This window comes from Aquarana catesbeiana, linkage group LG05 (genome assembly GCF_042186555.1).
Source record: "Aquarana catesbeiana isolate 2022-GZ linkage group LG05, ASM4218655v1, whole genome shotgun sequence".
Classification (NCBI taxonomy): Eukaryota; Metazoa; Chordata; class Amphibia; order Anura; family Ranidae; genus Aquarana; species Aquarana catesbeiana.
Genome location: NC_133328.1, coordinates 625,693,155 through 625,717,797, shown reverse-complemented (window position 1 = coordinate 625,717,797; position 24,643 = coordinate 625,693,155). Strand labels below are relative to the sequence as shown.

Below are 24,643 nucleotides of genomic sequence, written 5' to 3'. Positions count from 1 at the left end.
TTTAAGATCAATCTTTCAAAATCAGAAGCTATGGGAGTGGCAATCTCAAATGACGTGCTAAGATCACTGAAGTCCAGCTATAAATTTAAATGGTCAGACCAAGCCCTGAAGTATCTGGGAACCCTTATACCAGCAGATCTTTTGTGTACATATAAGCATAATTTCCCACCACTATTACACAAAGTATGGATTCTTTCAGGCGTTACCTATTGCAGTACCAAAATATTATTTTAAACAGATACATTCTCTCCTCACCGGATTTATTTGGGCACATAAACATCCAAGGATCAGAAGATCCTTCCTGACCCTACCTAAACAAAATGGTGGGCTAGTGGTACCTGACCTGTACAAATATTATCAGGCAGCGGCCTACTCTCTCAAACCCTCTCAAAGATGTATGCATTGCTGGTCGCACCTCCGGAGGATTTCCAACTTGCCATTTTTTAGGAGATGGGAGATGGATTTGAATAGAACCTTTTTGAAGGAGCAGCGTGCTAACATAATACATAATACATTTGAATCCTCAATTTGCACAAAATTGCAGGAAATAAACTTTAAGATCTTGTCTCAGTGGTACAGCACCCCGCCTTTTTGCATAGATGCTACACGGATATATCCGATAGCTATTGGTGTTGTAGGGAGGAGAGTGGGACGCTATTGGCTGTCTTTTGGTCCTGTCCCAGAATTAGGGGGTTCTGGAGAGAGGTCTGGAGACTTATTCAGAAATTTAGTAACCAGGAGATTCCTGAAGACCCGGCTTTCTTTTTATTACATGATTCTAAAATCCCGGTTAAGAAGTATAAGGAATCTATCTTATGCCATATCTTGAATGTGATTAAATCTTGTATTCCAATGCCTGGAAGCAAACACAACCCCCATCTGTAGGAAGGTGGCTTAAAAGAGTAGAGGAGTTGAATGGTATGGATGAGTTGGTTTGGACAGCCCGGCAGAAGCGAGGGATATATCTGAAGACATGGTCCATGAAATCTTTTTATTGATACAGAGGAGGGAAGAACTCGCATAGATGTGATTTCTAATAATTGAAGAAATAGAGATGCTGTTTTTGAGCCCCCAGACCGGGATTGGCTATGCTAGGGAATGACCCACGGGTAGGGGAGGAGAGGAGATGTTTAGTGGTGGGGGGTTGGGGGGTTGTCTTTTTTTTTTTTTTTTTTTGAATAAAATAGGTAGGAGGAGAATAACTGATATTTATAAACTATACAAGAAGACCCCCCAAAGCCCGGGATACTTTTTAGGACCCTGGACAGAGGATGGTTTCTCTGAGTGCATGACCGAGGGGAGATGGTGGTTCTGGATGCTGGAGTTGATATATGTTCTCTATGTTCTAGAAAAGTTGAACCTGATGTATAGGAGATAGATACCAATACTGTCTTTTTTCTGGGGGCTCAAAAACAGCATCTCTATTGTTGCGTAAAAAATGTATTTATTGTTTTCTTCCAAATAAAAAGATAAAACTAAAAAAAAAGAATAAACTTTAAATTAATTAGGAACAAATTAAATAGGAAAATACAATTAAATAAGAATGAATTTAATTTTTGCATACTTTTTTTTTACCTTGTTGGGTTTCTATAATTGACATCATATGGAGTTGGAAGCTTATCTCATTGTTCTGTAGATGAATAAAAGGGTAGATATAAAAGTAACAGTGTTACTTTGTATCTCTCTATCTTGCCTCTGAACAATGTTTATAAACAAGGTATTATTTTAAGAGCAACAGCTTCTAAAGCTCTGGATTTACACAGCAACTCCTGGCTGTCATTTTGCCAGCCAGGAATTTTCAGCAATTGCGAGGAAGGGAGCAGCAGAGGGACAGAAGGACATAATGTAGTACACACGCTGTGTACTTTGTTTTTTTTTTAGCATGTGTAGTATGTCCAGTGTACATAACTGGTTAAAGGGTAAGTTCACCTTTGTACACTTTTTTTTTCTCTAAATTCCAGCTCCCCTATGCACCAATATAGCATTCATGTACTTTTTTTGCAAAAATATCAAAGCTTTCCATCAAATCTACAGTCACTAATCCACATTTCCAGACATTTCCATTAGTAATGTCTTCTTCCTGATCAGACTGTAGGTCATGACACAGGAAGGAGGTGACCAGCTGATCTCATTAGCACACACCCTGCATCATCCACCCACCCATTCCCAGGTGCACGTTTTTTTAAATGAAATGCAGTCAATCAGTGATCACCCTTCTCACTAAATACACAATCAGATTGTATAGTGTATGGCAATGTTTATACACCTAAAATTACTAGTTGCGATTTCAGTGCCATTAATTGTATACAGCACACCAAACACAGAAGCAAACACACATTTTGCCATGTGAAAAAACGAGTGCCAAAGGCTGCAAAATGCACAGTAAAAAACACACAACCCACAAAACGCCAAAATGTCCCATTAACCGCATGTAGTGCAGCCAATCGAAATCAACAGTCTGCCCTATGCATGTCACAGGAAAAACGAGACACAAAACGTTAGCTCCCCACTATGCTAGATGTGAAACACAAGAACAACGAGGCTCCATTCACATCTGTGTGTTCCCTTGCATTTCAGAAATGCGCTGTCCAAAAATCGCAGTAAAAAATGGAATCAAGCTCAGCTCTAATAAATAGTTTTGAAGCTTCTTTGGGGTGATTGCTGTGTGTAGGATGGCCCAATTTAGGTGGATGGGCTGTCCTATGTGTGATGAGTAAAAATGCTCCAAAACGCCTCCCCACCTCGCTAAAAAAAAACAAAACAAAAAAAAAAATGCATGTGGGAATGCGAGTTCCCGCTATGCAGAGTTGTGAACGGGGCTTGACAGCTGAGTGCTTCTGTCCACTCTGTCCTATGTACTTGTATAAAGATGGCCATACACTATGCAATCTGTGTATTTAGTGAGAAGGGCGATCACTGATTGATTGCATTTCATTTAAAAATGTGCACCTGGAAGTGGGTGGGTGAATGATGCAGGCTGTGTGCTAATGAGATCAGCTGGTCAACTCCTTCCTGTGTCATGATCTAAAGTCTGATCAGGAAGAAAGACATTACTAATGGAATTGTCTGGAAACGTGGATTAGGACAAGAAAAGTAAGTCACTATAAATTTTATGGAAAGCTTTGATATTTTTGCAAAAAAAGTACATGAAATAAATAGGAAAATACAATTAAATAGGAACAAGGCTGGGGCAAATGAGTGGCACACAGCAGATGGTGGAATCATTTGGATGAAGTGAATCTTTCGGTTGTTTGGCACATGCACTTTTTTCCTATGAACTGTTCACTTGAAGATTTTTGTATTGGACATTATCATTGCATTACTATCACTTTGGAGCATTTGCTTGCACTTTACTTTTGCACTTTGAAAGTTATTACTGTGATGTGACTATATAGATTGTTGCGCATGTTGAAGATTACTGCACTTTATTATTTATAATTTAGTTTATCATGGCCACTGAAGTGCTACTTTGTAGCTTGTGTATTGCATGTATAGATTAATTGATTCGATTTGAACTATTTCAATCATTTATATTTAATCCTGTTGCGTTAGCGCCACATACTTATCTTTTTATTTGTCATTTTTTGTGTGAGAACACCTTCCATGTTGGCTGCTACTCATTTATATTTCCTGGTGTAGTGAGGGTTTGCGCATTAGTTACCCCCCTTTTTTATATTACTACGCAAATGCCACAAAGTATCCCGCTTATAATACATCAAACAACACAGAGACAAGTCTCAAACCTTCTGGCAAAAAAGTCATTTGGAGTGATGAGACCAAAATTGAGCTTTTTGGCCACAACCATAAACGCTACATTTGGAGAGGAGTCAAGAAGGCCTATGATGAAAGGTACACCATTCCTACTGTAAAACACGGAGGTGGATCGCTGATGATTTGGGGATGTGTGAGCTACAAAGGCATAGGAAATTTGGTCAAAATCGATGGCAAGATGAATGCAGTATGTTATCAAAAAATACCAGAGGAACATTTGCATTCATCAGCCAGGAAGCTGTGCATGGGATGTACTTGGGCATTCCAACATGACAAAGTGAAGGTCCTGGAGTGGCCATCTCAGTCTCCTGACCTCAATATCATTGAGCCACTCTGGGGAGATCTCAAAAGTGCAGTTCATGCAAGACTGCCCAAGAATTTACAGGAATTGGAGGCTTTTGCAAGGAGGAATGGGCAGCTTTACCATCTGAGAAGATAAAGAGCCTCATCCACAAATACCAAAAAAGACTTCAATCTGTCATTGATGTTAAAGGGGGCAATACACAGTATTAAGAACTGGGGTATGTAAACATTTGATCAGGGTCATTTGAGTAGTTTCTGTTGCTATTATGATTTAAAAAGAGTAAACGCAGTTGATTGATAATAAATGGCTTCAGCCAAACACTAACCATAAGTGAAAGAAAAATTTTTGTGCTAACATTCATATTCTCTGAAAAATGGCCAAGAAATCACAAATTCTGCCAGGGTATGTAAACTTATGAGCACAACTGTATATATATATATATATATATATATATATATATATATATATGTGTGTGTGTGTGTGTGTGTGTATATATATATATATATATATATATATATATATATATATATATATATATATGTGTATATGTATATGTGTATATATATATATATGTATATGTGTATATATATATATATATATATATATATTGTGCCGAGAGCTGTCACCTCCATGAGTGCATGCAGTTAAAGTGGTTGTAAAAGTGGAAGTTTTTTTTACCTTAATGCATTCCATGCAATGAGGTAATAAAAAAACTTCTGAGTGCAGTGCCCCCCCCCCCCTCCCAAGTACTTACCTGAGCTCAAGCCCAATGTAGCACTGTGCTTGAGAGCAGGGGCTCTCTTCGCTTTCTTACTCCTCACTGGCCATGGAGGCCAGGTCAATCACAGCCTGTAAAAAGGGAGCGAGGGGTGGGGCCGAGCCACACTGTGTGTGTTAGTGGGCACACATAGCATGGCTTGGGATTAAGCAGCTTTGCTATGGGGGAGGGGAGCCAGGAATGGCAGTGGGGGGACCCCAGAAGAGGACGATCGGGGCTTCTGTATGCAAAACCATTACACAGAGCAGATAAGTATAACATGTTTGCTATTTAATCACTAGACATCCGCGCTATGGCCAAATGACGGCCACAGCGCGGACCTGCATTCCCGGGAGGCCGTCATATGATGGCCTCCCCTGTGCACGCTCCCTGTGCGCGCCCTTCAGGTCCCGGCCCCTTACCATGTGATCAGTTGTCAGCCAATGACAGCTGATCACATGATGTAAACAAAACATCGGTAATCGTTTTTTTTTTTACTCACGCTGACAGCGCGAGTAGAAAAAAAAGACGATCACCGGCTCACATGTCAGGGACATCGGTCCTGAAGTGGAAGAGGCACATCTGCCTCATCAGTGCCCACTAAAAGTGCCACCTAACAGTGCCCACAGTGCCACCTAACAGTGCCCACAAGTGCCACCTATCAATGCAAACAAGTGCCACCTATCAATGCGCACCTGTAGTGCCAGTCAGTGCCACCTGCCAGTGCTGCCCATCACTGCCACCCATCAGTGCCCATCGCTGCCACCCATCAGTGCCCATCACTGCCGCCTATCAGTGCCCATCACTGCCGCCTCATCAGCGTACATCAATGAAGGAGAAAATCTACCCGTTTTAAATTTTTTATAACAAAATATAAAAAAATAAATTTTTTTTTTTTTTTTTTAAATTCAGTTTTTTACATTTTTTTTAACAAAAAGTAAAAACTGCAGAGGTGATCAAATACCACCAAAAGAAAGCTCTATTTGTGGTGAAAAAATGATAAAAATTTCATTTGGGTACAGTGTTGTATGACCACGCAATTGTCATTCAAAGTGCGTCAGCGCTGAAAGCTGAAAATTGGTCTGGATAGGAGGGGGGTTTAAGTGCCCTGTAAGCAAGTGGTTAAAAAAAATAGGTTTACGATCACTACCCACTGCTCCCATAAATAGAAAAGCAGTCCACAGTAGTAGTTATACAGCACCTCAAATTATTTGTTTAATTGTTTGCAAAATCCACAAACTCCATATGTGAGGAATCCATATGTACAACATTTTGTCCTTTCTCAAGTAAAGCATGTATTAAAACTAAAGCTAGCACTCTTAGTTATGTGTTATTTACTGGCAACATGTAACACCTGTGCACACATCTTTTAATGACTTTGTATCACAGAACTGCTCCCACAGAGCGACATGAATGAATCAAAGAAATGAAATCTGTATAATAACATTAATTTAAAAAAAACACTTAAAAGAATTTCACAAAGAGCAGAATAAATCCAAGTCAGCATTTAACCTTTTGGGCTGTGTAGTGTCCAGCTCAACCATCCATTTATTCCTATTCCTGTCTATGTGTCATCTGGTGCCACCCTTTGGTTGTCCTGTTTGCCAAATGCCAGAACTGAGACCCAGTAATGGTCATCATATGGAAGTGTCACAATAATCTTTACACTAATTATCAAGCTGATTAAAATAAGTATTGCTTTTATGAGCAAATGAGAGTAGTCTGAGCAGCAGCTCATATTCTTTTTAAAGAGGTGCTCAAATATTATTTATCATTTCCAATTTTTGAAGCTCTGTTTTCTAGTTTGCATAAGTTATGTCAGTGGCATAAGTCCTCAAGTACCCCCAACCGGCCATGTTTTCAGGTTTTCCGGTACTTTGCACAGCTGATTTAAATCAATGACATGGAATTGATAAGAGCTATTTTATCTAAGGGAAGTTCCCAAAACATAGCCTGTTGGGGGTGTTTGAGGACTGAGGTTGAGAACCGCTGAGATAAAGGATGTACTTATCTTTATTGATTTGGCCATGTTGGAATATTTGAAATGGAATATATATACCGTATATACTTGTATATTTTAATATGCTGAAATACAGTACATCAGCTTGTTATTTTAACTATGTTCTCTAGTGTATGTATTGAAATTTTCATGTATTGATTAATAAACTGATATTTTATGTATAACCTATCTATATCCCCTTTTAAATGATTCTACTTTGTTTTATTTAGGGAAAGCCAGGAGAACCAGGCCCGCTGGGAAGAGAGGGGGCACGAGGACCTCCGGTGAGTACCTAGGTCTTGGTCTTTGTAGAGCTCATTTCTCCAAACCTTCTCAGATCTTCAATGAATGCTGTGCAGAAAGAAACCCCTAGACTGCCAAGGGTGACCTCATCTCCTGAAAATGCTACTTGCCTAGCCATACTAATTCAAGGTCATCGGTAAATGGGGTGGATTTACTAAAACTGGGGAGTGCAAAATCTGATGCGGCTCTGCATGGGAGTCAATCAGCTTCTAACTTCAGCTTGTTCAATTAAGCTTTGACAAAAATCCTGGAAGCTGGTTTCTGTGCACAGCTGCACCAGATTTTATACTCTCCTGTTTTAGTAAATCAAACCCACTGACCCAATAGACATGTGCAGATCACAAGTTCTGATTTCACTTGATATGTAAAGCAGTTAAAGAATTGGCATGATAGCCAGGCATCAAGTATTTTTCAGAGGAAGGTCACCACTTACAATCTTTATAAAAATCCTTTGAATACAGACATTCTACAGACAATATTCACATATTACAAACTTATAAGTTCACTCAGGAGAGCTTGATGATAGCAAAGCGACAGTCCATCAAAGATAACGCAAAGAAAGGGGTCATTGTAAATATAAGATGTCTTGTATCTGGCTGTGCTCTTTCATTTGTCAATTTTCTTTGTTTAAAAGATGTGATTAAAAATATTAAAGTATTATAAAATATATTATTATATGTATTATTAAAATAGTAATAATAATAATCAAAATAATAATCATAATAAAAAAAAATAATAATCGTACATTTTAATAATAACAATAATTATTATTATTATTATTATTCAGGATTTATATAGCGCCAACAGTTTACGCAGCGCTTTACAATATAAAAAGGGAGACAATACAGTTATAATACAATACAATACAATAGGATTAAGAGGGCCCTGCTCAGAAGAGCTTACAATCTAATAGGGTGGGGCAGGTGGTACAAAAGGTTGTAACTGTGGGGAATGAGCTGGTGGAAGTGGTAGGAGATTAGTTAGAGATGTGATAGGCTTTCCTGAAGAGATGAGTTTTCAGGGATTGCCTGAAGGTAGCAAGAGTAGGGGATAGCCGGATAGATGGAGGTAGCGAGTTCCAGAGGATGGGAGAGGCTCTGGAGAAATCCTGGAGACGAGCATGGGAGGAGGAGATGAGAGAACTTGAAAGCAGGAGGTCTTGAGAAGAGCGGAGAGGTCGATTTGGGTGATATTTGGAGACAAGATTAGCGATGTAGCTTGGGGCAGAGTTGTGAATGGCTTTGTATGTTGTGGTTAGAATTTTGAATTTAATTCGCTGGGTGATTGGGAGCCAGTGTAGGGATTGGAGGAGAGGGTTGGCAGACACTGAGCGGTTGGTAAGGTGGATAAGTCTGGCAGCAGCATTCATGATAGACTGAAGAGGGGAGGAGCCTATGGAGAGGTAGGCCAATGAGAAGGGAGTTGCAATAGTCAAGGCGAGAGATAACAAGGGAGTGAATGAGGAGCTTGGTGGTTTCATTTGTTAAAAAAGGGCGAATTTTAGAGATGTTACAGAGGTGAATTCTACAAACTTTTGACAGCGATTGGATTTGAGGCTGAAATGACAAGTGTTATTATTATTATTTTAATAATAATAATAATAATATTATACATTATTATTATTATTATACATGATTTATATAGCACCAACAGTTTACACAGCGCTTTACAATGTAGAGGGGGGGACAGCACAATTACTGTACAGTACAGTTCAATACAGAAGGGACAGGAGGGCCCGGCTCGTAGAGCTTACATTCTAAAGGTAGGGGGTGGTGGTACAAAAGGTAATAGATGCAGGGAATGATTTGATGGGGGTGGCTCGGGGACAGTTGTTACAGTAGGTGGGTGTGGGATAGTATCTTTTATAAATAATATCATATAAATAAATATTAAATAATATATCTATTAATAAAATAATTAATAATAATCAAAGAATTAATAATAATTAATGAATTAATAATAATTAAAAATAATAATTATTAAATATAAATAATATAAATAAAGATATTAAAATTATATCTTTTATAAATTATTTTTGTTGTAGTAGTTATTATATATTAAAAAAAAAATATTATTATTTATTATTATTATTATTATTATTATTACTATTATATAGGATTTATGTAGTGCAACAGTTTGCACAGCACTTTACAGGGCAGACGGTATGCTTACAAAACAATTCAAAACAGTAGGAATAGGAGGGCCCTGCTCCTTAGAGCTTACAATCTAGGAGGGGGGGGGATAATTTATTAAATATATTCTTCGTATTATTGTTATTGTTAATAATGTTAATAATAATACTAATACTATGTAAGAATAATAACAATAATATAAAATATGTTGTTGTTGTTGTTAATGTTACTATTATTATTATGATGAGTATTATGGTGATTAATAATCATCATAATATGAAATAATTTTTAATAATAATAATAATAATAATGATAATAATAATCTTATATAAAATATTATATTATTATAAATATAGAATAACATTAAAAGATTTGTTAAAAAGATGTATAAAAGCTGTGTGTTTAATTTTTGTTACAGAAAAGCAGGACAAGTTTTGCCCATATTTTTATTATTATATTAAAGCACTAAATAGGCATTCTCCTGTATCTACAAATTATATTAGAAAAGGTCACCTCAATGAACAAACAACACATTAAATCTGGCAGTGTAGGAGGAAGCAGGAAATGATTCATCATAAGCTCTTGTTTGCCGGAGCCAAAAGGTGTGCAGAGGGATCACACACTACCTGCTCATCAGTATTTCATCCAAGCATGGTCTTTGTGCCCGATCCCCCCTATTTACTTGTGTTGGTACTTTGCTGATCTGGGAAGTGGGAACCCCTGCGCACCTATTGGAGATTCTCACATACAGAAATCTTAAGGGTTCATTTACTTTACACGTTACGTTTTACACGTTAGTGCACGTTTGGTTAACTCAGCCCATTGAAATGAATGAGATGCCTTACACCCTAACATGCCAAAAGTCAGTCGTGGACCTTTTTTTGGTAATGCGACACACTACCATTGCATTGCGGCAGTATTGCCTTGTTGGAGTGCCTTTCAAAATAAATAACACTTTAATGCAGTAATACATGATAACATGCGTTACCACAATGCTTTAGTGTAAATGGGCCCTAAAAAGAAAAAAGGAAATGGTCAGTTCTCTGATTGGATGAGGTGGACAGGCACAGCGATGAAGTCAGGACCTCCACATTGCCTAATCTGGGAACGTCAGAGAACATTGGAACATCCTCCAGCCAGGAAATGAGGCGGGCTCTTACTGACTTGCTGCAGATATGAAATTTGTACAAAAACTATTTATTACATCAAATGTAAGCTTGAACCATGGGGGAACCCAAAAGGAACCCCACATACTCTCCTAAGTTGGGGCTCATTTACACTTGCATTAATTTTAACACACATTAAAGCACCTACCGCTTTAACATGCTTTTTTGATGTGTTTTTGATGCTTCGGAAATGCTTCAGTGATGCTTTTTTGAAGCTTTAATAAAGCTTGACAAATACCCTATGTGTGTTAATTTTCTATTTTTCTATTTGTGCTAAAGGGGTCCTGTAGAACCCCAGCTCAGTAGTACCCACACTCAGCAGATCTCTAGCTCATTAGTACCCCTGTTTATCAGATCCCCATCTTATTAGTACCCTCATTCAGCAGATCCCCCGCTCAGTAGTACTCCCAGCTCTACTGATCCCTCACTTAGGAGTATCCCCAGGTTCGCTGTTCCCCTGCTCAGTAGTAACCTCCAGCTCTGCTGATCCACCACTCAGTAGTGACCCCCAGCTCTGCTGATCCTCTGGTTTGCTGATCCACCTCTCTCTCTGGTCCCCACTCGCCCCCTGCTATATTGCTCCCATATTGCTCACCGCATGTGACATTGCTAGTTTTTCCTGCTCCGGTCCCCCAGCTCTGCTGATCCTCCACTCAGGAGTATCCCCAGGTTTGCTGATCCCCCACTCAGTAGTGACCCCCAGCTCTGGTTTGCTGATCCTCCTCTCTCTCTCTGGTCCCCACTCACCTCCTGCTATATTGCTCTCATGTTGCTCACCGCATGTGACATCTGCTAGTTTCTCCTGCTCCGGTCCCACAGCTCTGCTGATCCTCCACTCAGGAGTATCTTCAGGTTTGCTGATCCCCCACTCAGTAGTGACCCCCAGCTCTGCTGATCCTCTGGTTTGCTGATCCTCCTCTCTCTCTCTGGTCCCCACTTACCTCCTGCTATATTGCTCTCATGTTGCTCACCGCATGTGACATCTGCTAGTTTCTCCTGCTCCGGTCCCACAGCTCTGCTGATCCTCCACTCAGGAGTATCCTCAGGTTTGCTGATCCCCCACTCAGTAGTAACCCCCAGCTCTGCTGATCCTCTGTTTGCTGGTCCTCCTCTCTCTCTCTGGTCCCCACTCACCTCCTGCTATATTGCTCCCATGTTGCTCACCGCATGTGACATTGCTAGTTTCTCCTGCTCTGGTCCCCCAGCTCTGCTGATCCTCCACTGCTCAGTCCTCTCTCTCAGGTCCCCGTTCATCTTCTGTTATAGCGTTCCCATGTTGCACACCACATGTGCTGTCTGCTAGTTGCTCCGCTCTGGTCTGGACCCCGCTCACCTTCCTATTGCCCCACCAGATGTGATGTCTGCACAAGACACTACCATAACATATACATGAACTGGAAGTGACTACTGATGACGTCTTCGCTTGTTGGTTTACTGGTGCATCCTGGAATTTTTCACACCTGTAATGACGTGTACACACGGCCGGACTTTCTGACAGAAAAAGTCCGATGGGAGCTTTCGCCCAGACCTTCCGACCGTGTGTATGCCCCATCGGACTTTTTCTGTCGGCATTTCCGACTGACTTAGATATAGAACATGTTCTAAATCTTTCCATCCGACGGAGTTTAGACTGTTCGCAAGTCCGGCCGTGTGTACAGGGCATATTACCTCCAAAACAAAGCAAAGCTAATGCTGAATAAAAGCCCCTCAAAAGCTGCATGTGCACATAGTGAGCATTGTTATAGACTTCTATAGAGGCTTTGGAGACGCTTTGAAGCACCAAGAAAGCGACACTGGGTATCATTTTTAAAAGCAAAGCAAAAGCAACGTGTGAACAGGACTGTAGGCTCACCATTTTATTTAGTGGCAGGTGCTTTGATTGGCCTTCAGAGTGCTTTAAAAAAAGCGTGTCCAATGCCACATTTTTAAGCAAGTATAAACAAGCCCTTAAGATTCAACACTCTTCATCATATATGTTGATTCTGGGGCATAAGTTGAGCAAATTCAAAGAGAGATTTGTAGCTGTAACACCTACAGACGATTCTTAAAATTGATAGCCATGGTGGTGCGGTCCCAACCGGGAGAGAGACCACTATAAAAGCTGAGATCCCAAGGACAGCCTAAAAATCCTAAACAAGGCCCATGGTGGATCCATCCAGAGGCATGACCGGCCACAACCGTCCAGCACTAGGGAAGGCACATTCTGGGAAATGCATAGAGAGAAGAATGTAGTACACCAGTGCTCCAGATAAGCATCCCATCTCCAGGGAGGCGACCACCTTGTATAATCTATGTACAGAGAACAGACAGAATGATGGAGCTCACCCTATGACCTGTGATACAGCGCTCACCATCTCCATCCATTGGAAATCAATCTCCGCACTCTGAGGAAGACGAAGTCTGTAAATGTAGAATTGACATTTGCGCGGTTTCTGTGATTAGTGGAGAAGGAATAGATTACATTCCCTACATACATTCCACGGTTTATATACGACTCCTATTAACACTTTAGCTTGCTGCTGTTTAACCTCCATTAAAACTATTGTGTGAGGTTGATTGATCTCGGCAATGGAAGGACAGGCTGAGTATTATGAGCCCCTTACAGCCCCTTTGCTCCTTTCTTGCCACACTCAGCCAATTTAGAAAGGTAAGTTGAAGGTGGCCACCAATTGCTTTGTAGCTGCATAAAATGTATGTGAGCCCCAACAATGGGTTTCCCCCTTTTGCATCCATTTGGTTTGTTAAAAATACTATTGAAAGCTTTTTGTTATATCTGTATGATAAGTGCAAAAGAATATATGCTGATCCTGCCAGAAATCCAGAACCGTCCTGCGCACACTGCAATCTAATCTCAAGCAATGGCCTAGGGCAAGGGGTCTCCAAACATTTAATTATGAGGGCCATGCCGTATTTCTTACAAATATTCGTGGGGCAAAAAAAAAATTGTTTTATAAACCAATTAATAATAAATAATCAGTAGGTTTTACTTGGAGTCCCCTCTTACATGTGGGTCCCCATCAGAGTCATTGCTTACATGCGCATCCCCATCGGAACCCCTCTTACATTAGTGTCCCCATCAGAGTTCCCCAATTAGCATTAAGGTCTCCATCAGAGCCCCCCTTACATCAGGGTCTGTCCTAGGAGTTTCCCTTACATTAGAGTCCCCACCAGAATCCACATAAGATCCCCCCTTACAACTGAGTCTGCCTTTGTAGTCCCCCCTTACATTAAGGTCCTCATCAGAGACCTTCTTACATGATGGTCCCCAACAGAGTCCCTCCTTACATTAGGGTCCCCATCAGAGTCCCCCCCCCTTACATGCAGGTCCACATCAGGTCCCCTCTTACATTAATGTCCTCAGAGGAGTCTCTCTTACATCAAAGTCTGCTTTAGGAGTTCCCCCTTACATGAGGGTCCCCATTAGAGCCCCACTTACATTTGTGCCCCATCAGAGTCCCGCAATTACATGAGGGTCCCCATCAGAGACCCCCTAGTTTGCCCTAGGAGTCCCCCTTACATTAGAGTTCCCACCAAAGTCCCTTCTTACTTCAGGGTCCCCATCAGAGTCCCTCTTACATTAGGGGTTCTCATCAGAGTCCCTCCTTACATCAGGGTCCCCATCAGAGACCCTCTTACATGATGGTCCCCAACAGAGTCCCTGCTTACATCAGGGCCTCCTTCAGAGTCCATCATTATATCAGGGTCCCCATCAGAGTACCTCCTTACATTGGGGTCCCCATCAGAGCCCCCAACCCCCTTACATGCAGGTCCTCATTGGGTCCCCTCTTACATTAATGTCCTCAGCAGAGTCCCTCTTACATCATAGTCTGCTTTAGGGATCCCCCTTACATTTGTGTCCCCATCAGAGTCCCGCAATTACATGAGGGTCCCTATCAGATACCCCCTAGTTTGCCCTAGGAGTCCCCCTTACATTAGAGATCCCACCAAAGTCCCTCCGTACATCAGGGTCCCCATCAGGGTCCCTCTTACATTAAGGGTTCTCATCAGAGCCCCCTTTACATAAAAGTCTGCCTTAGGAGTCCAACCCGTACATTAGGTTCCACATAAGAGTCCATCCTATATCAGATTCCCTATCAAAAGTCCACCCTTACCGTGCTTACAAAGTGGCTGTAGTCAGTGTAACAGCAGGGCAGGAGCCAAGATGTTGGGGCAGGTATGGATAGAGGAAATTCTGTCGTCCTGTCGGGGTAAGCACATCATTGGTTGCCAGCGATCCCAGAATCCAAGTGACTTTGAGAAAGGCAGTGTAGGGGGTGTGGAACCTGACTCAAGCTGTGGGCCAGATTCAGTCCTGTATGGGCTTGCCAGTTGGTCAGTGGGTTGTAGTATAGAGACGCCTGTCACTAGAGTGACAATGTTCATTCACTGTACTGTATCCAGGGAGGAGCAGAGTTCTCATACTAGGACAGGAAGTGTGTTAGGTTTACAGAACATCTCCCCTCTCTCATCATCTCTATAACATAGTGGGGAGGTATTCTGTAGTCCTAAAACAATTCCTTTCCTAGGGTGGCAACTCAGACTTAGATACAGTACAACAATGGAGCATTGTCACCCTAGGACAGGAAGTGGGTTACTGGCAGGATCACCAAAATAAAGGAAAAATACCTGAAATAAAGAAAATGAATGCAGCCACCACATCTACAGACTGGTAAGTTGAAGTATATACAATGTATGTTCTTGGTGTTAGATACACTTATATTGAGACCATGGACCCAGTCATCTGGCTTCAACCTGCCAAATTCAAAAGATTAAATTTAATTCTCAGCTGTCTATAAGGGCTCACTACCACAGACACCTGACAGTCCTTTAGACGAAACGCGTTGGAAGTTTGAAAGGCTTTTTATTCACTTTATTTGTTCACTGCAACATTGTATAAGGCTTGGTTTACACCTACAGGTGCAACCAAGTGTGAGGACATTCCTGTACATCGCGTGTAGGACAGCCCATCACTTTCAATGGCCTACCCTCTTTTCCAAAAACACGCAGCACCAAAACACATGTTGCAAAAGCACATGCGTTTGCAGATGCATTTAACAACTAATGGCACCCCACAAGTCTGCTAAATGATACACAAAGGAGTCTATGTATAAAAGGTTCTTTCTGCAGATGGGAAAAACATCCACATTTGTACTCGGAGACTCTTGTGGATAACTAGGGAAAGGAAATAGAAGGAAATCTGGAAAGTGACCTGGGGTGTGCCGTGGTCACGAGGTCAGTATGTCTAAAAGGGGGCATACCTAAGAAGTACTTAGAAATAAAGAAGTAGTGAAATAAAGGGAATGGGTGGGTGGGATAACACGAAAAGAAGAGACGACTGAAGGGAGGACCAGGGGCCGGCCTTTTAAAGGCGAGGCTCCTCCTACAAATTCAGGCGGGCCTGCGCCCCGCTTTCCTACGTGTAGAACAAAAGTTGCTGTATTCTCTCTAATATATGTAGCTCATAAATCATTAGCACCACCTAGTGGCCGTAATGCTTTTTTTCAATAATACCTCAATCAGGAAAAAAACACATTATGGCCACTAGGTGGCGCAGACGACATAAAAACCACCTATATTAGAGAAAATATGGCAATTTTCGTTCTAAACAAACGTTTCATACATAGACCCCTATGTGTTGGCTGGAATTGGGCTTTAAGACGTACCATTATCTCTTCCTTAATGGCAAAATAATAATTCTTTCCCTAATATCCACATTTTTAAAAAAATGCCTTTCTATTTTTATTTTATTGTTTATTTTATTTCTCAGCTTGTAATTCTTTTCTTAGAAACTTAAAAAAAATACACAGAAAACCACAAATATAAAACCAGCTTGCCATGTATGAAACCAGCACTAGACAGGGGATAACAGGATGAGCAATAAACATATAAAGTGATAAAACAGTAGGGTTTTATACCAAGAATTGCAGGCCTGATACTTCCTTTATGCTGTCAGGGAGCAGATCTGAGGGTTTCGTATTTCAGAGACAACCTATGTATTTAGGAAGTGCTGAGTGCAATAGTTCTGTAATGTTCCTGTCTTTGTGAGTTGCAGAAAACACATTTGCCTCCAAGTAATAAGCCAAACATTAGCTGCAAATACATTGCGCAAATTGACCTCTTATAATACCATGCAGTATTTTTTATTTTCCAAGCAACACCAACCCCTCCAACTACGTAATATTTATATATATATACACATACACACACACGCATGTGTGTTTGAGATTTGGGGTGCACACCTTCTTAATGCAATAGGATGCGCACACCTATGGCACCTCTTTCTGCTTTGGGGTGGTTCCTTTCCCTTTCAGGGTCCTGTGGGACCAACCTTGGATGCACACTCCCAGCCAGGACTAAAGCGGAATGTCCTCCTCAAAGCTAAGGAGACTGCTTGATTAGAAGTTCGGGGAAGCTGAGCTGAAGAATCTGAAGCTGGTGCCCTGGCTAATGGGAATTTATTTGTTTAGAAATAATGGAGCGTTTACCCACCACCCCCCATGTTTTTTTTTTTCCTCTTCTTACCTATATTTCTGGGTTATCCTCAAAATAGATACTCATCTGCACAGCGAAAACAGCATTCTCCTGCTGTGCTCTGCTGCTCAGGTGACATACGTAGCCTCTTCTTGGTCCTCTTCAGCTGGTTGGCTCTTCTGGGATTTAGGCAGCCAGCTTTCGATGATGGGCCGAGCCCCTGCCTTCCAAGGAAGGACCAGGGACACATACCTCCCAACTTTTTGAGATGGGCATGAGGGAGACCTGTCAGCAAAAGTATGCAGGCATAGGACACACCCCTTGCCAAGCCCCCTTAAAGGAGAATTGTACAAAAAAACAAGATTGGTTAAACCCACAAGTGCTTTTTACTATTCCTTTATATTGGCTTTTGGAATTTACACATGCAGCAATTTAGAAACCAGATGAAAGGTTTAGCGCTGGGAAACACTTTTTGATAGATAAAAAGTACATTTTATATACATCTATATAGATCAGACCAAAATGAGGGACAAATGAGGAGGAAAGAGGGACAGAGGGACATTGCTCCAAATCAGGGACAGTCCCTCCAAATCAGGGACAGTTGGGAGCTATGAGGGACATGTCATTCTGGTGTAGGGGGGGTGGGGCTAAAAAGGTGTCAGTCCAGCTCATAAAACAGCCTTTTGAACAGAAGAAAGATGATCTGGACAGCTGCACACTTTTATTGCAGTAAATCCCTAAACTTACATACAATAGCACAGCGATGGCAGTGGGAGACTGAAGGTTGATACGTTTCATGCCTGTCGCAGCACTTAGAGCTTAAGCACTGAGACAGGCGTGAAACAAGTCAACTTTCAGCCCCCCCCCCCCCCCCACTGCCACATTTCTGGTTTTGGGGGACCCTTACTAAAACCAAATAATCAGGGGTCAATGAGAAAAAATGGCTATTACATTGGCGGTAAGTAGAAAGAATGCAACCCTTATGCCGCGTACACACGGTCCGAATTTCTGACAACAAATGTTCGATTTGATCTTGTTGTCGGAAATTCCGACCGTGTGTAGGCTCCATCTGACCTTTGCTGTCGGAATTTCCGACAACAAAAATTTGAGAGGTGGATCTCAAATTTTCCGACAACAAAATCCGTTGTCGGAAATTCCAATCGTGTGTACACAATTCCGATGCACAGAATTCCACGCATGCTCGGAATCAAGCAGAAGAGCCGCATTGGCTATTGAACTTCATTTTTCTTGGCTTATCGTACGTGTTGTACGTCACCGCGTTCTTGACGTTCGGAATTTCCGACAACATTTGTGTGACCGTGTGTATGAAAGACAAGTTTGAGCCAACATTCGTCCGAAATAATTCCATGGTTTTGTTGTCGGAATGGCTGATTGTGTGTACGCGGCAATAGAGTGGTGGTCAGAAAGCCAGAATAAGGAAAGGGATGGTCGGCACTCAGGATGACATCCAAAATGGTATTTCTTTATTAAGAAGGCCATGACTATGAATTAACGTCCGAAACACATAAGCTACATACATGTATTTAATAAAAAATACCATTTTGGATGTCATCCTGAGTGCCGACCATCCCTTTCCTTATTCTGGCACGTTGGAGGTGTCAGCAGCCTCAAGGTCTGACCACCGGGCAGAGTTTATATGTAGGAAGGTTGCAGTACCTACACACCTGTTTTCCTTGGTCCGAAAGCCACCCTTAGAGAGCTAAAAAGATCATTGATGTCCTGCTGCTGGCTTTGCCAAGTGGTGTTGGCCCTGGAACCATACAGCCTCCATCAAACTGGAGGTCATTCAGCTACAGATCAACTTCTGAAGGAACCCTGGTTGAGAATGGCTGGCTTAGAGCAACACGATGTCTGCATATGGCCATGCCCTTTCCTTGTTCTCTACCAGTTGGATTCTAGATGTCTATCCCAGCGTTTGTCAACCTTTTTTTCATTCACCTTTAAATTCTGCACACTCTTGAGGCATCTCATTCTAAAATGTAAAAAACTAAACTAATAGTTTTACATAATGCAGCAACACGTAGGACACCAAACGTTAGAGGTGATTTATTCTTCCAAAGCAAACACACGTTTGCACACTGGTCCTGATTAGTATTCCAATGTTTCTCCTTTTCATCCGTTTCTCTCCCTCACTCAGCTAATGTGACACCAGTGCTGATGGAGAGGGGCAGTGAAGAGTCAAACAAGGATGCTGTGCAGTTGCGCATTGTCCTCCTTATCAAACGATGATGTCATTGGTTGTTAGGACACCGGCGGCTAGAAGGTTGTAATGGTACGCAATGGAAACCTGTTGTTTTGTGTAGCTAAAAGGCGAGCTTCATCCACCAGCTGTCTTGTATACAATTTCTAAGCATTTTGCCAAAGCTCCCCTGAAGAAACCTGAAGGCACATCGGTGTGCCTTGGCACCCTGGTTGAAAAAAGGTGGTCTATATTGTGTAGTAAATGGTAATGTCTCCTCTAGTAAATCAAAAGCAAACCTGTATATATTCTTCACTGTTCTGCATGTGTCTTCATCTCTGAGAATTCACACTGCACTCTATGTACTGGTATATGCTAAAGAGGCATTAATAGAGAACTACATAATTTTTCAGGGTTTCAAGGGCCACAGAGGTGATACTGGTCTTCCTGGGTCCAGGGTAAGTCACTTCAATTATGTTTTATTATATATAATGGGTTTTATTTATGTTAAAAAGTCCTAAAACTGAATATATTATTAAAGCTCAACTGAAAAAAAAAAAGAAATTTAAATATATTGCCTGTTTTTAATGCTTTTATTTTTATTTTCAATACTTTTCTGCTGGTTTTGCAGGATTTATATACATAGACACCCAGTGTACCCAATAATCAGCATTTAGTAACAGACCTGTTCTGACACACCCCTTTTCTTCTTTAGCAGGCCAAATCTTAGGACACTTGTGATGAGGGCTTTGTGTCGTACTCATCAATGCCAATATAGAGCACTGGTATGTAAGGCCGGGTTCACATTTATGCAAATTGGATGCGGCTTTCTCCGCATCCAATTCGCATTACAGGAGACTGTGACGGACTCTCAACTGAGCCGGTTCACACAGTTTCGGGGGTGGCCGAGGTCCGCACTGGAAAAGGATCCTGTGCGTCTTTGGCTCAGTTTCAGGTTCAAATTCAGGCAAAAATTCAGACCTGATTTGCAGCTAAAAGGGAGAACAGGAACATACCGGACCCCTGCTTTGAGCCACGGCCACAGATAGTGTGAACCCGGCCTGAGAGTAGGAAGATCATTGAGGGCCTGTGTTGATGGGCTTTGGACTTGTGTCAATGGCATTCGTTTGAAATGCTTCTGAGATCGTTAAGAATTAATTAACAAGTGACCTTGGCTGTCTTCTGTCCCACACCGGAGTCACAAAAATAGATATTCAGTCAGATAGACATTGTACTGGCAACCTCCATTTTCATAATTTTACCTTACCCTTTTTTGTTACATTAGCTGTGCAGAATGTATAAATATGACAGCCTATTAGGCACCAGAGGTAGTCCCAGTACACCCAATAATCAGCACTCCTGGTCTGACACGCCCCCTCTCTTCTTCTACAGTATAAATCTGTATGAAGACATTTGTCCTGAGGGGTGTGGCCATTACTCAGCTCTGCTAGCACAGCACACTACAAATATTGCTTGGAGCAGGTCAGTAAGGTCAACTGCAGGTCAAATGCACCTGTCAATGCATTCTGGATAATCCTAGAAACCTCACAATCTGATGAAACTGAAACAATTGGAAAAAAAAAATTGGAGTCCTGCTTTTTCATGTTTACAGTGTATGTGAATGTAGCAGTGCCCTGTAGATGTGCGTTGGGGTGCAACTAACGCTGAATGGCAATGCACCGCCTGGCAAATCTACAATTCATTAGCATGTGTACAAGCCTTTAACTACAACATACTTCAGCTCTCTGGACATATGTAGTACATCCAGAGAGTGAAGGATTAAACACAAGCTCATGGCTGCAGTAGCATTGATGAGCTAGTGCTTGTTTTCTTCAACCGGATCCGGGCTGTGAAGTAAAAGTGATCTGGGTGACTGTATAGCCACTCAATCACTTTTATAGTGCAGGTGATGTGGTTCCCCCGTCTCCACCCTCTCTCCCTGGTTACTAGGCTCTCCTGCTTTTCCCGGGAACCCAAGACAACATTAAAGGGTTTCAGGATTGCGAGTGGGAAGAAACCAAGGAACATCCATTCCCTGATCTCCTCTGCAGTGAATGAAGCTAGAAGCACTCAGCTATGAGCATTTTCATTTTGAAAATATCATTCCATGGCTGATACAGCCAGGGAATTCATTAACCAAGCACTATCTGTGCTTGAATAGCTGCTTTAAATGGCAGGAAAGACATTGGGTGTCTCATAGACCCCCGATGTCTCCATAAAGAGTACCTCTCACCTGCCAAATGCTATCACATGGTGGCTTGTTAACCCCATTGTGATATTGATTAAGGAAAATTACAAAGTTAAAAAATTGTAATAAAATGCATTAAAAAAGAAAAAAAAAAAAAAAACGAATAGTAACCCCCATTGCCCTGCACACCCTTGCAAATGCAAACGTGAGCACATATTATGTGTATGTAAACTGCGCTTGCACCACACATGTGAGGTATCATCGCAAACATCGGAGTGAGAGCAATAATTCTAGAGCCATAATTCATCATTGACTCAAACTGATAAGTAGTAAAGGCTTTTAAAGTGTCGCCAATGGAGATTTTTGAGCACCGTTTTTTTTTTTGCATATTAATGGGCGCACAAATTTTTAAGACTTGACATATTTGGTATCTACTGTATTTACTTGAGACAACCCCATCTTTGTTTGATAAACTGCTGCGTAAATACTATGCAACATAAAGAATTGTAACTACTATTGTTTTTATAAGGCCTGATAAAGAAATGAAAAAAAAATTCTGTAGAGCCAAACTAGGTAAAGATATACTGTGTGTGTGTATATATATATATATATATATATATATATATATATATATATATATATATATATACACTGTATATTTAGGTTGAAAATATATAATTGCTTTCTTTCCAGGGGGAGCCCGGTATACCAGGACCTCCAGGGCGGGAAGGAGCATCAGGAAAGGATGTAAGCATTTAAACACACTGTATTATGATATATGCCAGATGATATTGCATGTTGTATATTCTTGTACAGGCTTCAGTCAGTAATGCAGCACAATTCAAATCTGTAGAAGATGCCTCCCTAATAGCTGCCATATGATAACAGACTTTGTATCCTGCTCTTTTGCTTTATTTATTTATTTATCTGGTTTTAGTTTTTGGATTCATTAAAGTGAATAATATGTCTTTGGTTACCTTCCACTAGGGAGACCTTGGACCACCTGGACACCAGGGGCCGAGAGGAATCCGTGGACCGTCTGTAAGTCCTGCTTTCTATTAATGCTATAGAGGGAAACCATACTTGCCGCTTTCAAATCTTTTTTTGGCATTTTCAATTAAGTACAATTCCTCTTTAAAGTGGTTTTAAACCCTTACATATACCACCAAAATGACTGGCCTGTAAATCCTTCTACATAAGTTGTATTGGCAGTCCTCCAATACAACCTTCTAAAACACACAGTTCAATAGCTATTTCTCAGCTTCAGCAGGCAAGGGGTGGGGATCTGATGTCAAATACTGCACAGCACATAGAGGAGAGCTGAGTGTACTCTGAGACATGAGTGGAGGGAATGGACACACCCCCTTCAACACAGTTTCATAGGAAAACATGCAGAGCTGAGGCTGTCAATCACCTGCTTTGTGCTGGGGATTCTGTGGTGTCAGCATAGACTGTCAGAAGTGACTCATGCAGATAGCAGGGGAATAAGAGAGCAGACAGAAATCACATTAGGTGCTATGGATTGAGGTTAATACACACTATAGAGGCATACTGTACGTATGCTTTTTTCATTTTTCATTTCAGAGGTTTAAAACCACTTTAGAGGCTATTTAAAGGACACAAATCCCCATGATGTATAAAAGGTACAGTAACATCCACAGCTCTGGATGCTAAATTTCCTGGATCTGTGCAGAAAAAGGTTATTTGTAGTAAACCCAAGTAGAGTCACAAAGAGATTAGAAGAGACTGTCCGGAGGACAGATTATAAGATAGCCAAACAGGTTGGGGTAGGGAGCTCGAGAGGATGGGAGAGTCTCTGGAGGAGTTCTGGAGGAGAACATGGGAGTAGGTGGCGAGAGCTAGCGAGCAGGAGGTTTTGGGAGGAGCTAAGAGGAGCTAAGAGGACAGCTTGGGTGATATTTCGAGACAAGGTTGGTGATGTAGCTCTGAACAGAGTTGTGGATAGCTTTTTTATCTTGTCATTGGTATTTTGAATTTTATTTGTTGGGTGTTTGGAAGCCAGTGGAGGGATTGGTAGAGATGAGTGGTGGATGCTCAGTGTCCACCATCCATCTTTGCCAAATGCCAATCCTTCCACTGGTTTAAGACCCAGTGTATGCAATCCACCTTACAATGGTTAGCAAGGTGGGTGAATATACCAGCAGCATTCATGACAGACAAACCGGGGATTGTCTGTGTAAAGGTAGGCCAACAAGGTGGAAGTTGAAACGGTCAAGAGATAATAAGGGAGTGAATTAGTATCTTGGTGGTGGGGCACATTTTAGAAATGTTAAGGAAGTGAAGGAGTCCAGCATTACACCCAACACCCTGATAGGAAGTGAAGGACTGATAGTTGTGCTATTGATCTTAATAGAAAAATCGGGGGAGGGGGCATTGGGAGAGGAAACATTATGAGCTCAGAATTAATATTAGAAAATGACGCGATATCCATACTGATATTTCAGTTAGTATTCATTACTGATGCACAAGGAGACTTATGGGGTGAGCTTAGTGAAAGGTGAGGAGAATGACAGGGTGAGCTTCTGAGTAGACAGTTATGCCGTGTACACACGAGCGGACTTTTCGGCATCAAAGGTCCGATGGTCTTTCCGACGGACTTTCGAACGAACGGATTTGCCTACACACCATCACACCAAAGTCCGACGGATTCGTACGTGATGACGTACGACCGAACTAAAATAAGGAAGTTCACAGCCAGTAGCCAATAGCTGCCCTAGTGTTGGTTTTTGTCAGTCGGACTAGCATAAAGACGAGCGGACTTTTCGACCGGACTCGAGTCCGTCGGAAAGATTTGAAACCTGTTTCAAATCTAAAGTCCGTCTGATTTTCGCCCGAAAAAGTCCGCTGCAGGTCCGATGAAGCCCACACACGGTCGGATTGTCCGACGGATTCGTCCCATCAGACCAGTGCAGTCTAAAAGTCCGCCCGTGTGTACACGGCATTAGATTTGCACGTCATCAGCTTAAACACTAAATCTTATTTATTTTTTATTTTTTGGGGGGGGGCGGTTAAATATCTGTTGATGATCTCCCATACCTTTTACAGTCAGAGTATTTTGGCAAAACCCCTTATACATTAAACGTTTTATGAAAATGATGTACTTAATGTATACTGAGCCTTCAAAATATTTTTTTTCTAGAAAGGATATGTTAGAATTTGTCTTGTTTTATATAGTGAATGATAACAATCTAAAACATCTTTGGGAAAATTGCAATTTTTAATCCTTACAGATATGCAATACTTTTACTGGTTTTCAATAAAAAATACAATTACTTCATATTGCAGCATTTCCTGAGAAATGTATATATTAATATTGTCGAGAACTGCCTGC

General features: G+C 41.3%; 1 protein-coding gene across 1 annotated transcript in view; it reads left to right on the top strand.

Moving 5' to 3' along the window:
• The window catches only part of COL22A1 (collagen type XXII alpha 1 chain), a 424,543-nt gene that overhangs the window by 369,294 nt on the left and 30,606 nt on the right, over positions 1-24,643 (top strand). Inside the window, exons 52-55 of the mRNA XM_073632290.1 lie at positions 7,062-7,115; positions 19,517-19,561; positions 21,985-22,038; positions 22,279-22,332. Coding sequence (XP_073488391.1) covers positions 7,062-7,115; positions 19,517-19,561; positions 21,985-22,038; positions 22,279-22,332 — 207 coding nt within the window. The remainder of the gene's footprint in view (positions 1-7,061; positions 7,116-19,516; positions 19,562-21,984; positions 22,039-22,278; positions 22,333-24,643) is intronic.